Source organism: Lactuca sativa, chromosome 8 (assembly GCF_002870075.4).
Source record: "Lactuca sativa cultivar Salinas chromosome 8, Lsat_Salinas_v11, whole genome shotgun sequence".
Taxonomy (NCBI): domain Eukaryota; kingdom Viridiplantae; phylum Streptophyta; class Magnoliopsida; order Asterales; family Asteraceae; genus Lactuca; species Lactuca sativa.
In genome coordinates, this window is record NC_056630.2 from 44,559,716 (window position 1) to 44,576,157 (window position 16,442).

Here is a 16,442-nt window from a genome sequence, read left to right on the forward strand (position 1 = left end):
ATGGATAGATATCAAACCAACACGACCTTAATCATATATATAAAAGATGAATAAACCACGATAATCACCATATCTACACACTTAGTGACACAGATTACAGTGGATGAACAAATGGCGTACAATGGAACCTTACACATGTCCATTTTAATTGGTTCAACCAATAGTCGTTAGTGAATCGGTTTATGTAGATATACTACCACCAAATGGACCTAAATGTTAAATAAAGTACACACATGAGAAAACGTGAAAAGTGGCATAACATGAAATGTGATTAGAATTTCACAACTTGTCAAGGTTTCACATACAACAATCTTCCCTAAAAGGTTAATAATGATCATCTCAAATGAGCTTCAAACCAATCAAAGATTTGCTCAGACTTCAAGCTAGTCATTTCATGATATGCAAATGCAAGATTCAATTCTTCCTGAATGTAATTCACCAAAGGCTCATTAGGCAAACGGATCTTGCTCTTACTCATGGCTTCTTTCCAAGGTATTACTCGGCCATCATTTATCAAGTAACCATCTTTATTAACAAATCCCTTCTCCTTAAACAGATCAAACAGCTCTACAGAAATCTTTAAGTCTAGCCCAGGGACTCTATCAGCAAGAAAAGATGATGTTAATGGCAACTCCATACACTCAATTTCAGCAACATCTACCCCTTCCCTCCTTAAAACTTCAAGATTAACTTCAATCATCTTCTTCCTAGCATTATCTTTAGGCATGTGGACAAAAATGGTAGGTGGGTAGTGGTTTGTAATATCAATTCGATCATATACCCCTTCTGCAATCATAAGTGCAATACTACTAAACTTCATCTTGGTTGCTAGCATTGAAACAAAATAGCCACCTGATGATGCCCCTAAAGCTACAAGAGGCAAGTTTTCAAGATTTTGTTTTTCAACCCACCATTTGATGATTCTTTTAACAACTAATGGTTCCTTCATTAATGACCAGCATTTGCCTTTACTTGAAACTGTAAGAACAGCAAACTTTCGAGCAAGAGCTTCAAGAACAATAAGCCTTTCCTCTGGCAAACCAACACAATGATTACAGTTTGGAGATTTATCCCAAAAATTAGAAGCCCTACCGTTACACCCATGAGCCAAAAACAGAACCGATTTTGGGGAATTGGGTATTTTCCAAATCACTTCGGTATTATTCAAGAATTCTACAGTTGGATCAAATTGAACCCTGGATCCATCTAAATTACTCCTTTTTTGATTTGTTACGGCCGATTGAGAAGTGGGTTTCTTTTTATCGATTCCGAGAATAGCTATTACGAACATTAGAGCCATAACAGTAATCAATAAGGGCAACTGAATGCTCCGGAATTTAGTCAATCGCTTTTGCCATCTGTTTCCACCCCTATTATACATACCTGTAATTAAATGGTGATATCAATAAGCGAAACTAAAACCCTCACACATGTAGACTAGTTGTTGTTAGATTTGGATTAACGACTGTATCAGTTTAATACTGTTATATGTGTATTTATATCGAAGCATATACGTACCTGTATGTATTCAAGAAATGTGATTTTCAGTGATGGAATGGATGGGAGAGTCGGGGGAACTGCCAAAGGCCGTGGATCAGCGTTGTTGGGCGTCAGTGCGACAGTGGTTTCAATTCCGCTCCCATTTGTGAAGCATGGAAGGCCGTAAACTCCCAGAAAATGGCCAAACAAAACAAATCGAGGAGTTTCAAGTCGGGATTTACAATCGGCGCCATCGTCATTAGGGGAAAAAAAAGGAAAAAGTATAAATGGTACAACTGAAAATTCCTGTTTATCAGATCTAAACAAAAGAAGAAACAGTAAATGACATATTTAGTCCCTGATTTTAAAATCGAAATCATATTTTTGTCCAAATTTGAAATTATCCAAATGTTGTTATAATTGATTCCGATTCAGACATCAAATTATAGTGTCTTTTTGTTTTCTAATAAAGTATTGTTGTTATAATTATTTCGGAATCACACATCATACTTTGACAACTCTACCTATTATAACATTGTACTTTCATTTTTATATTTATTATTTAATGAGAAATTAAATATCCTTCTACTTTTTGATCCTACCAATCCTCCTACCCATTTAAATGATAACATATGTCATACTAGTATCCTAAAATATAATTAAATCTCATTAAATTAACATTAAATATTACACATGTCACCATTTCACTAAGTAGGAAGATATGTAGAAACAAAAAATAAGAGTATATTTAATTTCTCTTATTTAATATTATTGTAATCAAATGTACTTGTAAAATTTTACTTTGAAAAATTTGCCCAATTATCATTGAACAATTGTTTCACATAACTCGATTAAAACAAAATGATAAACAAATAAATGAAAATACATTTTTATTACTTTCATTTAACCATTTTGAAAAGAGAACAATTCAGGCATGAGGCATGATTCTTTTATATAACACGAACATTACGAGCATACATCATATAAAAAGCTACAACCATATAACATAAATCAAAACATTCATACAAAACAACCTAAAGTTTGTTCAAAATCAAATGAACACCAAATTGCGGTTGAAGAGTGCCCAAAAGATGTGGGGCGTGTGAGTATGATGGAGAGATCTCAAAACAGAAGTGTTGTAGAATCATAGCAAGCGCCATTTTTGCTTCCAAAATAGCAAAATTTTGTCCAATACATATACGTGGACCTCCTCCAAATGGGAGATAACATGTTTGTCCCTTTGTCACCTTTGATACCCCTTCAGAAAATCTCTCAGGATTGAATTCCTTCACATCATCACCCCATATTTCATGATCATAGTGTAAAAGCAATACATTTATATGAAGAAGAGTTCCAGCTGGCAACATTATGTCTCCTAATTTGGTTTCTTTATGTATTATACGTCCTAAGAAGGACACGGATGGATATAGCCTTAAAACTTCATTGAAAATCATGTTAACCTGTTACACTCAACAATTAGTATATAAACTAACAATGTTAGATATAATTAAGAAAGGAAATAGTGAAATCCATACCACTTTTAGATGACTTAACCCCTCAAAATCCGGTTTTTTGTCCCTAAAAAGATGTAAAACTTCATCTCTAGCACGAGTTTGCCAATTCGTGTGTTGACCCAATAAAACCATAGTCCAAATCAGTAAATTTCTTGTGGTTTCTTGTCCAGCAACATAAAAGAGCTTGCATTCCTCGATAATTTCTTCGATACTTAGCCTGGAGTTTTTATTTCCATCTTGTTTAATTTCTTCATAATTGGATCTCAAAAGAATTCCCAAAAGGTCATCGTTACTATTTTCTCCTGCTTTCATTGCAACAAGTCGTTTATTAACAATACCCTTTATCGAATCTTTGACTTTTTGGTCAATCTCTTTTATCCTTTTGTTGCGTTTTGTTGGCAAAAACCTATAAGATGGTATCCAATAACAGAAAAAGTAATAAATTTATTTCTAGAGCATGATTAGACTCATTGTTTGAGAACATTCAAGCTCACCTTGATCCTGGAAAGATATCAGACTGTATAGACTTTACAATCAACACTAGCATTTCGTGTAGAAGTTCAAATATTTTTCTTCCTTCTTCAAAACTACTACCAAAAGCTGTACGTGAAATTACATCATTGGACATTGTTTCGATATAAGGGCAGACATCAACTTCGCATGAGCTTTCTTTTATAAGCAAGTCTTTCCATTTGTTTATCATTTCATCGCAACTCGTATAGAAGGCAGGTATCATTTGCTACAAAAGAAAAGAGATAATTTTTTTTAAAGTGTAAGATAGTTTTAGAATGGTAATTAGAGGAGACAAGACAAAAGGCATGAACCTTGAGCTTCTCGATGTTGAATGCAGGATTGATAATTTTTCTGTGTTTGACCCATTGATCACCTTCAACATCTACTAGCCCTTTCATTAGCTTCCTAAATAATGGATTTCCTCTCGACTTCTGAAATTTATAATAATCAGCTAATATCTCTTTTATCATGGCGGGTTCTGTCACTTGCACCGTAGGTCTGGGTCCCATCCATGTAAAACAAATCTTACCTACAAAAAATGCGAATAATAATGTACTTCGTATATTTGTTTACTATATATATATATATATATATATATATATATATACCTACATTTATATTCTATGTTGACCAAGACCTACTATAGCATGTTATAATAGTCACAATAGAATAAAAATGTCAAGATTGAGTTGTTTTAATGAAATTATTTGTATTAAACTTTGACATTTAATATTCCACTAAATCCAGTAAACTTTAAAAATCTTTTTAATTGTGACCACTTTAACTTGTTCAAAGGGTTAGATATAGAAACATTTGTGGTGGCTTTCATTTATAGCGTAAACTGCACAACGTCTAACCCAATTGTTTGGATGCTTTGGGAGGTTTTCATTTATAATTTTGATCCATTAGACAGCAAAAATATGCAGTATTTTAATATCATAGATCTAATAAGAAAAATAAAAAATAAAAAAATATATAATATTCTTACATAGCAATAATAAAAGGGAGACACCCTTTGGACACCCAAATTCAAAAGTCAAACATTTTCTAACATTAAAATTTGTACACTATATAGTTTTTGTAGTAAAGGTTTTGATAATCTTTTGATGATTATCCGGTTATTGGATTATCATGTTTTATTTGGTCTTTATCTTTGTTTTCCTTTTTATCAGCATTGGTAGTTAGCCTTTTGAATTATACTATTTATTTGTCGTCGTTTGTAACCTGTTAACATATGAATGAATGAAAGAAACTGATTGATGACAATTCATAGTTTTATTATGGTATCAGAGCAGTTTGGTTTCTAGGGCCGATAATAAATCTCCAGCAAGCATGGCAGGAGATATACTAGAAGGATCTGGCAAGAAAGACAATGAGGCAATTGATACTACTTCACCATTCTATATTCATACATCGGATTACCCCAAACAAGTTCAAGTAAACGACTTGTTGAGTGACAACAATTACAACGAATGGAAGCAAGAGATGACAAATTTTCTCTTGGCAAAAAACAAGATGAGATTTATAGATGGAACATTGAAGAAGCATGAATCAACATCATCCACGTATACGGCATGGATTCGAGCCGATGCTATGATAAAAGGGTGGTTAACCACAACAATGGAGAGGGAAATAAGAACAAGTGTTCGATATGCGAACACCTCCTCAGAGATCTTTGGTCAGATCTTGAAGAGCGATTTGAAAAGGAGGGTGCACCTCATGCATACGAGTTGAAACAAGCACTCCATGTAACGAGACAAGAAGTGAGTTCTGTGTCAAATTACTACACTAAGCTGAGGTCAATTTGGGACGAATTACAGATGGTGCTTCCCATGCCACGATGCATCTGTGAAGGTTGTAGTTGTGGAGTTGGAAAGAAATTGAATGAGTTGAGAGAAAAGGAAAGAACTTGATGGGTTTGGACGATGATTTTGCTTTCATCAGAACTCAAGTACCTGCTATGAAGCCAACACCATCCATTGGAACGGTATACCACTTGTTAGCAGAAGACGAGCAGCAAAGAGCAATCACAAGGGGAGTAAAACGGCTTGGGACTGAAGCATCAGCTTTCCACGTTAACTACAATTCACAGAGAGGGCAGCGACAGACATTGTCGAAACAATCTGCTCAATCCGTGAACAAAGTGATGCAGAAATCCTCAAAAACAGATGGCGAGAAGAAGATTCGGTGTTCTCACTGCCAACGAGATGGACACACCAAGGATGGTTGTTTCAGACTTATTGGGTATCCTGAATGGTGGCCTGGTAAGAATGATAAACCCAAGGCAGCTTGTGTAGAGCTGGGCCCAAGTCCGATCCCCGGACTTTCAGACGAGCAGTACCGACTCTTTGTTGAACATTTCAAGGAAGGAACGAATGTAACAAAACAATCAATGGCAAACATGGCAGGTAGAAATGATTTTTTGACTAATAAAACCCAAAACCCTAAAGACCCACCTGTTGTTATTCCTAATGGAGACAAGGTTCAGGTCATAGGGGGAGGGTGAACACACTTTGCCAGGAGGTTTAAAAATAAAAGGAGTTTTGTTTGTACCGAGTTTTAATTACAATCTTCTTTCTGTTGGTAGACTCGCAGATGATCTTAATTGTGTTGTTACATTTTTTCCCGGTTTTTTTGTGATGCAGGAGTTGGGGACGAAGCACTTGATTAGAGCGGGTAGTCGCAATGGAGGATTGTATCGGATGGGGGTATGAAGATGAAGACAAATGAAGCTTTAATGTCAACTTTTGAGGTTTGGCACAAAAGACTTGGGCACCCATCAATCAAGAAGATCTCGAGTTTAGATTTTGTTAGTGTTTCGAATAAAGAGCAAATTAATAAATGTGATGCTTGTCTTAAAGCAAAACATACTAGACTTCCATTTCCTATTAGTGAAATAAAAACTTCTTGTTTTGATATGATACATTGTGATGTGTGGGGGAGGTATAGGATTCCTTCTCTTAACAATGCGTCTTATTTTTTTACAATTGTAGACGATTTTAGTAGAGCTGTTTGGACTTTTTTGATAAAACATTAACATGAAGCTAGTACATGTCTCATAGACTTTCATAAGATGGTTCAGACTCAATTTGGAAAACGAATCAAGAGAATAAGATCTGACAACGGGGGAGAGTTTGTGTCTAATAAAATGCGTGATTTCTATGCGCAAGAAGGGATCGAGACATCTTGTCCACATACACCACAGCAGAATGGTGTGGTTGAACGTAAGCATAGGCACTTGTTAGAAACTGCATGTGCTTTTCTCTTTCAAGCAAACTTACCAAAGTCTTTTTGGGGTGAGTGTGTTTTGACAGCTACATATGTGATAAACCGAATGCCAAGTAAAGTTTTGCGAGGTATCACTCCATATGAGATACTCTTTGGCCACAAACCTACTTATGATCATATGTGGGTGTTTGGGTGTTTAGCTTATTATCAAAGTACAGAGACGAAGGGGGACAAGTTTGAGGCTAGGGGCAGACCAGGTTTGTTTGTTGGGTATCCTCAAGGTACAAAAGGATATCGAATATATGATTTAGAGAATAGAAAAATAATTATTTCTAGGGATGTTCGCTTCCTAGAAGATCAGTTTCCAATGGAGTCAAGTTTATTAAATGGCAGTGTGCAACAGGAAGAACTTTTTGAATTAGACAGCGATCCAAGTGAAACTTATGTTGTCTCATATGATGAAGCAGTAGATTCCCATGGAAGTAATGTCATTGTTGATTAAGAGGTGACACCTACTGTTAATGATGATGGTGATGGTGCATCTCCGATATCCAGCAGCCCCAACAGTGAAAGTAATTCACCTACGAATGCAGAATCTGAAGATGTTAATACTTTGAGGGTCACATGAGCTCGAACACATCCCCTTCGGTTTAGTGATTACGAGATTGAATTGCCCCCATCGATCAATCATCCACTGCCCGCTACCAATTGACATGCTTCTACGGTACATCCCCTCTCCTCTTATGTTTCTTATAAGAATTTTTCCAAGTCTCATAAAGCGTTTTTAGCAGCCATAGTCACACACTATGAGCCAAAATGTTTTAAGCATGCAGCTAAGGATGAAAGGTGGTGAGATGCAATGATTAAAGAAATAAGTGTTTTGGAAGCAAATAAGACTTGGATACTTGTCGAGCTACCACCAGGTAAACATGCCATTGACTCTAAATGGGTATACAAGAGTAAGTTCAAACCAAACAGGGAGATAGAACGCTACAAGGCAAGGCTTGTCGTGAAAGGATGCACGCAACTAGAAGGAGTGGACTGCCATGACACTTTCGCCCCGGTTGCAAAACTTGTCACTGTTAGAATTTTATTAACCATGGCGGTAAAAAATAAGTGGATCATACATCAGTTCAACGTAAATAATGCGTTCTTACATGGTGATCTTGAAGAAGATGTGTACATGAAGATTCCTCAAGGTTTTGGCAAAGAAGGTGACATGAGGGTTTGCAAGTTGAAGAAGTCTTTGTATGGCTTGAAGCAGGCTAGTCAAAACTGGTATCACAAGTTCACCTCCGCATTACGAGAACTTGATTTCCATCAATCACATGCGGATCACTCTTTGTTTATTCATCGACATAAAGGAGTGTTTGTGGTAGCACTAATATATGTTGATGATGTAATTATTGTAGGTAATAATCCTGCGAAGATTGAGAGTACTAAGTCGAGTCTTCATGCTCAGTTCAGTATCAAAGATCTAGGTAGTCTCACGTATTTCTTGGGAATTGAAGTGTCACGCATACAAGAAGGTCTAGTACTTAGTCAACGGAAGTATACTATTGACATTCTAGATGATATTGGTATGTTAGGGTGCCGTCCAAGCAAGTTCCCAATGGAACAAAATCTCAAACTAAACAAAGGTGAAAAGGAAGAGAAAGTTGATGCTAATTTGTATCGGCGATTGGTTGGAAGGCTACTATATTTTCAAGCAACACGGCCAAATATTACTTATTCAGTTAATGTTTTAAGCCAATTTGTATTTGATCCTCGTCAAAGTCATCGGAACGCAGCCTTGAGGGTTTTACGTTATCTTAAAACTACTTTAGGACAAGGTATTCTTCTTCCCAAGGATGGATGACCAGAATTACTTGCTTACAGTGATTCTGACTGGTTAGGTTGTCCCTTCTCTAGGCGTTCAAGAACTGGTTATTTGCTCATGCTGGGTGGTGCACCAGTGTCATGGAAATCTCGCAAGCAATCGGTAGTCTCTCGATCTTCTGCAGAAGCAGAGTATCGTGCCATGGCAACTACAGTCAGTGAGATATTATGGGTTCGATGGTTACTTTCTGAACTTGGATTTTGCATTGACAAGCCCACTCCTCTCTTGTGTGATAATGAGTTTGCTCGTCATATTGCTCATAATCCGGTCTTTCATGAACGAACCAAACACGTTGAAATGGATTGTTTTTTTGTTCGAGAGTGAGTAGAGTCTAAAGAAATAATTCATGTTTGTGTTGCTACTCAAGCTCAGCTGGCGGATCTGCTTACCAAGCCTCTTGGTTCTGACAGGTTACAGTCACTACTCGTCAAGTTGAACATTCAAAATCTCCATGTGTCAACTTGAGGGGGAATAAAGGTTTTGATAATCTTTTGATGATTATCCGGTTATTGGATTATCATGTTTTATTTGGTCTTTATCTTTGTTTTCCTTTTTATCAGCATTGGTAGTTAGCCTTTTGAATTATACTATTTATTTGTGGTCGTTTGTAACTTGTTGGTAGTTAGCCTTTATCAGCATTGGTAGTTAGCCTTTTTGAATTATACTATATGAATGAATGAAAGAAACTGATTGATGACAATTCATAGTTTTATTATGTAGCTTTTAGCATAAGGAACTATGCTTCATAAAACATATTTATTGGGAACTATTCATAACACTCCTCTCGTATTAATATAATTTTTAGTAGTTTTTAACATCAATAACATTGGAAACATTTTTTTATAAAATCTAAAAATAATCTAATTATATTGAAACTTGATCGTCTACCAAAAGGCTTCTAACCCAGCAGTATCAGGTGTTGCCCTTCCTTCTTGAGGTTGAGGGTTCAAGTCTCGTTGGAAAAATAGGTGAATTTAGGAGTAATTTAGGATTATATTGTATTTGTCATTCAAAAAAAAGAAAAAAGAAAAACTTGAACGTCTTAATCCACATATATTAATACAATCACTAACCAATCAAAGACTGCTATTCTTTTATATAAAATCCTAATATAGATTAATAGTTATCAAACCATACATTCAGGTAAAATCTTAAATCTAAGTCTTATATCAACATTTTACAGCAAACACGTTACATTTCTGCCATCACCACCGTCGGTGACCAACGTCGGCAAGTAACTGCCACCGCCAGTCCACCAGTCCACCATCGGTACGTCCTTCGGAAACCACCGACGACCTACCTCCGCATGCACGGTATCTCCGATGACAATGACAAATCAAGAGAGAAAAACCTACTACCGCCCATTAAAAATCGCTACGAGAGAGAGAGAGAGAGAGAGAGAGAGAGAGAGATGCCTCATATGTGTCTTTAAATGGTCTGACGGCAATGGTTCAACGACGGTATTCCGATGGCGGTGGTCTGATGAGGCTACTCCTATGAGCAGACGATGATGACAGATCGAGAGTGAGAAGCTCTAAAAGAATAGCTTTTGTCATATGAGCGACCTTTCGATGAGTGGTCCAACGACGGTGATCGGACCAACGACATTTCGATGAATGCGGCCAATGAAGATCGAGTGTCGGAAAGAGTTTTGATATGTGTTCTGGGGAGGCTAACGTCTTGTTCTCAAGTTTTTTTAATTAAAGGAAGGGTCTAGTTTATGAAAAGTAATTGCAAAACAGTTTAATCAAACACCTCTTTGATTAATTGGAAAAATAACTCAAAAACCAATATTGGATACAATCTTTTCTACGATCCTATACTCGATCTAGACATGTATTTATAGGTTCTAATTACCAACCTGAATTAGAATACAATTAGGAAACTATGATCAACTTGCCATAATCCCAAGTTTACTTGGTTTCCAAGTCCTACTCGACTTAGGATCCTAACAATCACCTCTGAATCTCTAAGTTTTTTTAGAGAATTCTTCAACCTCGATCTGTATTTAGAACATGGACTTGTTGTTATCGTTATGTTCCGAAAAATCACCTTCTTGTAATTTTTGGAGTCGTTCTGAACATTCAAAGGCAAAGTGACCCGGTTTGTCACACCGAAAACAAATCATCTTAGATCGATCTTTTTCCCTATTTTTCCGATTTTTGTCACAACAATTACATTTTTTGCAATTGTTAGAATTGGGTTGAATTAAGTCAGAATAAGACTTGTGGTGATTGGACCGATTACCACTTTGAGAAACCCTATTATTCCCTTTGGGCCCGCTTGATCCGCCTGACCCAGATAACAACCCACCGGATCCATGATTACCGGTCGACGCCCCTTTTCCCTTTGTCAATCTCTCCTTCGCTCCACCAGTCAAGCTATCGCCACCACCTGAACCAATGCCACCACTGCTCGATGACCACAAAACCTTTAGTTCTTCTCCTCCATCATCACCCTCTTCTCTAATCATTTCTTCATAAGCTTTAAGCCTTCCCATAACATCTTCAAATCCAACTGATTTGAGATCCAAGACTTCTTCCAAAGAAGCAACTATGTGGATGAACTTCGCTCACGATAATGAATTGAGAAACTTCTTCACAAGCTTCGTCTCATCAATTACTTCCCTTAAGGCTGCCGATTTTGAGGCTAATCCGGACAATCTCCCCGCAAAATCGTCAATCGATTCCGAGTCAGACATCTTTAATCGGTCGAATTCTGTCATCAAGCTTTGTAACCTAGCCTCCTTCATGCGGTCAGCACCCACTTGTCTGGCTTTGATTGCATCCCACAACACCTTTGAGGACTCAACATCTCCGATTTGCATAATCAAAGTCTCCGGGATCGCCTGATACAATAGCCCCATCACCAGGTAATCTTTCTCTTCGTTCTTCTTTGTTCCTGGATCGATTACAATCCATGCTTTGTGAATTCTTAGAACAACCTTCATCCTCCTAGCCCAAACTGTGTAATTTGTAGCTGTCAACATCGGACAATGAACGGAGGTTGCTCCAATTTCCTTTGATGGTGTTGAATTTGAGGACTCACCGACATGGTGATTACTCAAAAGAACTCAAAATCGATGAATCTATAGTTCACGCTTTTACTGCTCACGGTGTGAGCTCTGTTGACGACTTGAACACGATCAAACAAATGATTAAGTATAAAGATGATTAAGAATCAATTGCAAATCAATCATGAATTCAATTGATAACAATTTGATCGGCGCTTTCAATTGACCGGAAGACATCGTCTGATTGTGATTTTGATGAACAAAAGCATAGATGACTGATCCTTATCAGTCGACGTCGTGATTTAATCAAGGCGTGAACGTATTCAGTCCTTTTTGTCAACAACAGCCTTTGTCGACAACAACCTTTTGAATGTTTGTTCTATTGATTACCACTTTAATCGATTACCTGGAAGCATGAATGCAAATACGATCAAACAGTGATTGATCGATTAAGAAATCAGTAACTTGAATTCACTTCAATCGATTCTCAATTGATCGATTTGAACTACCAATTGAAATCAGATACGATGATGGACAGAAACCAAAAAAAAATCAAATCAGAATCGATAGATTGGAAACTGGAACTGATCGACAGTGATTGATCAAATCAACAAAGGATTTATGTCGATCCCTTCCTTCCTTGTTTCTATGGCAAGATTTCTTTCTAATGTGCTGATACCAATTCTAGTTTATGAAAAGTAATTGCAAAACAGTTTAATCAAACACCTCCTTGATTAATTGGAAAAATAACTCAAAAACCAATATTGGATACAATCTTTTCTACGATCCTATACTCGATCTAGACATGTATTTATAGGTTCTAATTACCAACTTGAATTAGAATACAATTAGGAAACTATGACCAACTTGCTATAATCCCAAGTTTACTTGGTTTTCAAGTCCTACTAGACTTAGGATTCCAACAAAGGGAATGGAAAGAGAGGGAAGAGATGGTAGGAGTGAAAAAGGAAGAGCAATATAAATAATGAAGTATATATGAGGGAAATGGAATGGAGGAATTTGAGCCGTTTTTTTTTTTTTTTTTTTGCCTTCCCATCCAAACCCTCCCAAAAATGGGCATGTGAAAAAGACTATTTTGCTTCCCTTTCTTTTACATCTCTTAAAACAGCTCAAAAACACATTTCCCTTGTGATTTACTTTCATTTCCTTCCATTCCACTCGAGAAGAGGGTGTAATAGAGGATTAGGGTTTAAAAGTATTTAATAGAAGGGTGGGTTGAGCTTAAAAATGGTCTAACATATTTGTTTTGTAAAATGAGCTAACATATTTATTTTTTAAAACGGCTAACATATTTGTTTTATAAAAAAATGGTTAACTATATAAAAACATATTTTGTTTAAGTAAATTTTTTTATAAAATATATCTGTTTTTATATATAATTTTAGTTTTTATAACAATTTATAGACAACCGAAGCCTTGTAATCGTGAAACACCTTTTACAACTATAGAAGATTATTGAAGAATATTATTTTTGTATCATATTTTTGTGTTTATGTATTTATTTATATTTAATTATTACACAATATAAAAGTATATGTATTGCTTAATATTTATAAATTAAAAGTAATTATTTAAAGAAAAATATATGTATTACTTTTTAGTTTTTTTTATAAAATATATCTATTTTGACAACTATTGAATATTATTGAAGTAACTATAAACATTTATAATTATTTATGGTAATTATAAATTTACGTTAATTTTTTATAAAATATATTTATTTTTATCTATTTTGTATATATAATTTTAGTTTCTATAACCATTTACAGACAACTGAAGCCTTGTATTGTGAAACGCCTTTTACAACTATAGAAGATTATTGAAGAATATTATTTTTGTCTCATATGTTTGTGTTTATGTATTTATTTATATTTAATTATTAAAAATATAAAAAATATAAGTAGTACTTAATATTTATAAATTAAAAGTAATTATTTATAGAAAAATATATGTATTACTTAACATTTATAAATTAAACATAAATAAATAATCATTTAAAAAACCAAAAATATCAAATAATTACTCCCCCCATCCCAGTATTATTGTCCACAGACAAAAAACATACAGATTAAGAAAAGCATTAATTACCACTAATTTTATTTAATAAAATGACAGTTTTGTCCTTACTTTGCATTTAATGTTACAAGAAATGCTTAGTTGGTAAAGTAATAATGAGAGGTATTTTGGTAAAAATGTTGTACTTATTTTTAGAAGTGGACTATTATTTTGGGACAAACCAAAAAGAAAAAATGGACTATAATTTTAGGATTGAGGAAGTATTATATAATCATTATTTAAAAGTAACTAGAAATCATCATACAATTATTGCTATGTTTTTCAAATAAGAAGTAATGATTGTGTTGTCTAATTAGCAAAATAATGTGTCTTTTTAGCCAACCCTATGACCAGTTGGAGTGGCGTCGAATCGCACACTATGGTGGGTGTCATGTCATTTGAAGTGGTGCGGTGAACACGACACCGCCCAATTGTGTAGTGAGTAGACATGACAATGGAGCGGGTTTGGAGCGAATCGACCTTAATACAAACCCTTTCAACAAATTTCAAAATTTGATCCAAACCCGCTCCATATTCTGTAGGGTTTTGAATAACCAAATGCATACCCTTATTCAGTGAATCAACGGATATCCAAACCCAAACCATAACTTATATGCTTTTTGAATAATCAAACACGTTTTCTTTAATTCTTAAATAAAAAATATATATTATGGCTTAATACTTAAAATAACAATTTTTAAATAAAACAAAAGTTGATTTAGAAAAGGACATTACATACTTGAGGAATTTCGATTGGAATTAAAAATCACTATTGCAACAACTTTCGATTGTTTTATGGCGGTCTATTGTAGTGATAGCGAATAGTAATTGCAAACTTTCTTCTTGTTGCTAAATGTTTTACTGATTTATATATGGAATTGGCGATTTCTTGATGAATATAAATTGAATGACATCATGATACTTGGTATCTAGAAGTCTAGAAATTTATACGAGACGGGTTATAAATGGAGTGATTCGGTGATGATCCGTACCCGATCCTTTTAATAAAAAGGTCAGTGGGTATGGGTCGTTCATGGGTAAACGAATCAAAAACTACGCTCAAAACCAATATTATTCTTACGGGTTTGGATCGGATCATGGTGAAAACCTACTCTTGCCAAAGAGCAGGTCTAGCGGTAAGGCCACCGCATGGTATGCTCCCACCAAGCTTCTTCTCTTTCCTCTTTCCTTTTATATGCTTCATGATCTTATATAGTACAACGTCCGGTGTGTGGTAAGTTATGGTAAGTCCATTTTCTATCAATTTTGTGAGATGAAGGGAAAATGATGTGGCACTGACATGGCAGGCCAAAAATATATATCACACCCACTGATCTAATAAAAACAGAAAATTAAATATTATTTTACATATTTTCTTTCTATCTATCTTCCTACCCATGTTAACAATGACAAATAAAGTAAAATATTATTAATTGTGACACATTTTTAATTTCTCATAAAAATAAGAAACAAGATAAAATATAGGTTTTCTTAATCCTCGATAGAACGTGGGTTTTAATAGGCTCCACTATTTATTAATTTACCTATAAACTACCTACCCACCCATAAATAATAAAATCAATGTCCCATTCTTCGATACGTAAATAAAGGATAATAACGTAAAATAACTAAAAATAATATAGGACGGTGATTTTGATAAAATAAACCACCGTTTGCCAAAAAGTAGTCTAATATGACTGCTAGATTGTCTTTCCCACTAACAATGACTACAACTGATATCTTCGAAAATGGATCGACAATCCCACTAACAGTATAACACTACTTGAAAACATGATCCAATAGAATCAGAAATCAAAATCGAAAGATTTAATAATATGTATGTCTCTGTGTGTATGAGAGAGAGAGAGAGAGAGAGAGGAGGCTTGGGTGCTTACCATAATCAGCAACTGATTTATGAACAAAGGGCAAAACCCGAGGCGCGATATCATCTTTGAGATGGATGGGTTTAGATTTGGCTTCGCGTGTCATTTGTGCTATCTCTTTCGAGTCTCCGAACATAAATCTGTAGGAGTTGCCTTTCAGGCCTTGAGCTCTTAGAAATTTCTCGATCTTCTTTGGTTTGAACCACAACGAATCCAAAATTCTCCATGTGAGTAAGATCACTATCACTGTCATTAGCACGCTGACAATATTAGTATAAGACGCTGCACTTAACTCCATCTTTTGGGTTGGGAGTTGCCCCGAGAATCTTGTGGCGATTGTGATGAGAAAGCGAACGTTTATTGATGAGAAAAATTTTCAATTTACCCCCTTCTTGTTGGAGTAATCACAGTAATGGTTCTTAGACTTTTTATTGTAGTATAAAGTTGTTATTTAATGACTAAATTTCATAATTGACCATATGGTTTTCGAAAAGAGGAAAATGACGATAATAGCTATTTTTAAAACTTTTACTAGGGATGAGCGAAAGTATCAAGATAACCGGAACCGAACCAGAGTTACTCTATTGCTTCGGTTTTCAATACCTAACAAAACCCGATTAAAATACCAGAATCATATCGGAATTAGAAAATTCCTAATCTATAAAATATTTGTGTAAAATTTTCAAATATTTTGAAAAGATTATCCTAAATTAGAAGAGTCCTTCCACTCAAAATAGTCACATTTCTTGTACTTTGTTTGATAACCAAGTAGACATCAAGAAATTAGGGTTTTAACAAGCAAAAATTACCAAAATTTCTTGCATAATCTATACAATCACAATAAATGGGAGAGGGAT

General features: G+C 35.1%; 2 protein-coding genes across 2 annotated transcripts; both read right to left on the bottom strand.

Moving 5' to 3' along the window:
- Nucleotides 1-234: 234 nt before the first annotated feature.
- Nucleotides 235-1,764, bottom strand: LOC111906646 (uncharacterized). The gene is made up of 2 exons (XM_023902421.3): nt 1,519-1,764; nt 235-1,383 (listed from the first exon to the last, which is right to left on the bottom strand). The coding sequence occupies exon 2, from the start codon at nt 1,379-1,381 to the stop codon at nt 335-337; it is 1,047 nt and encodes a 348-aa protein (XP_023758189.1). The 5' UTR covers nt 1,382-1,383; nt 1,519-1,764; the 3' UTR covers nt 235-334.
- A 642-nt stretch (nt 1,765-2,406) lies between these two features.
- Nucleotides 2,407-15,935, bottom strand: LOC111906644 (cytochrome P450 CYP72A219). Its single transcript, XM_023902420.3, has 5 exons — nt 15,598-15,935; nt 3,818-4,035; nt 3,488-3,732; nt 3,015-3,399; nt 2,407-2,939 (listed from the first exon to the last, which is right to left on the bottom strand). The coding sequence occupies exons 1-5, from the start codon at nt 15,881-15,883 to the stop codon at nt 2,514-2,516; spliced, it is 1,560 nt and encodes a 519-aa protein (XP_023758188.1). The 5' UTR covers nt 15,884-15,935; the 3' UTR covers nt 2,407-2,513.
- Between the last annotated feature and the right edge of the window lie 507 nt (nt 15,936-16,442).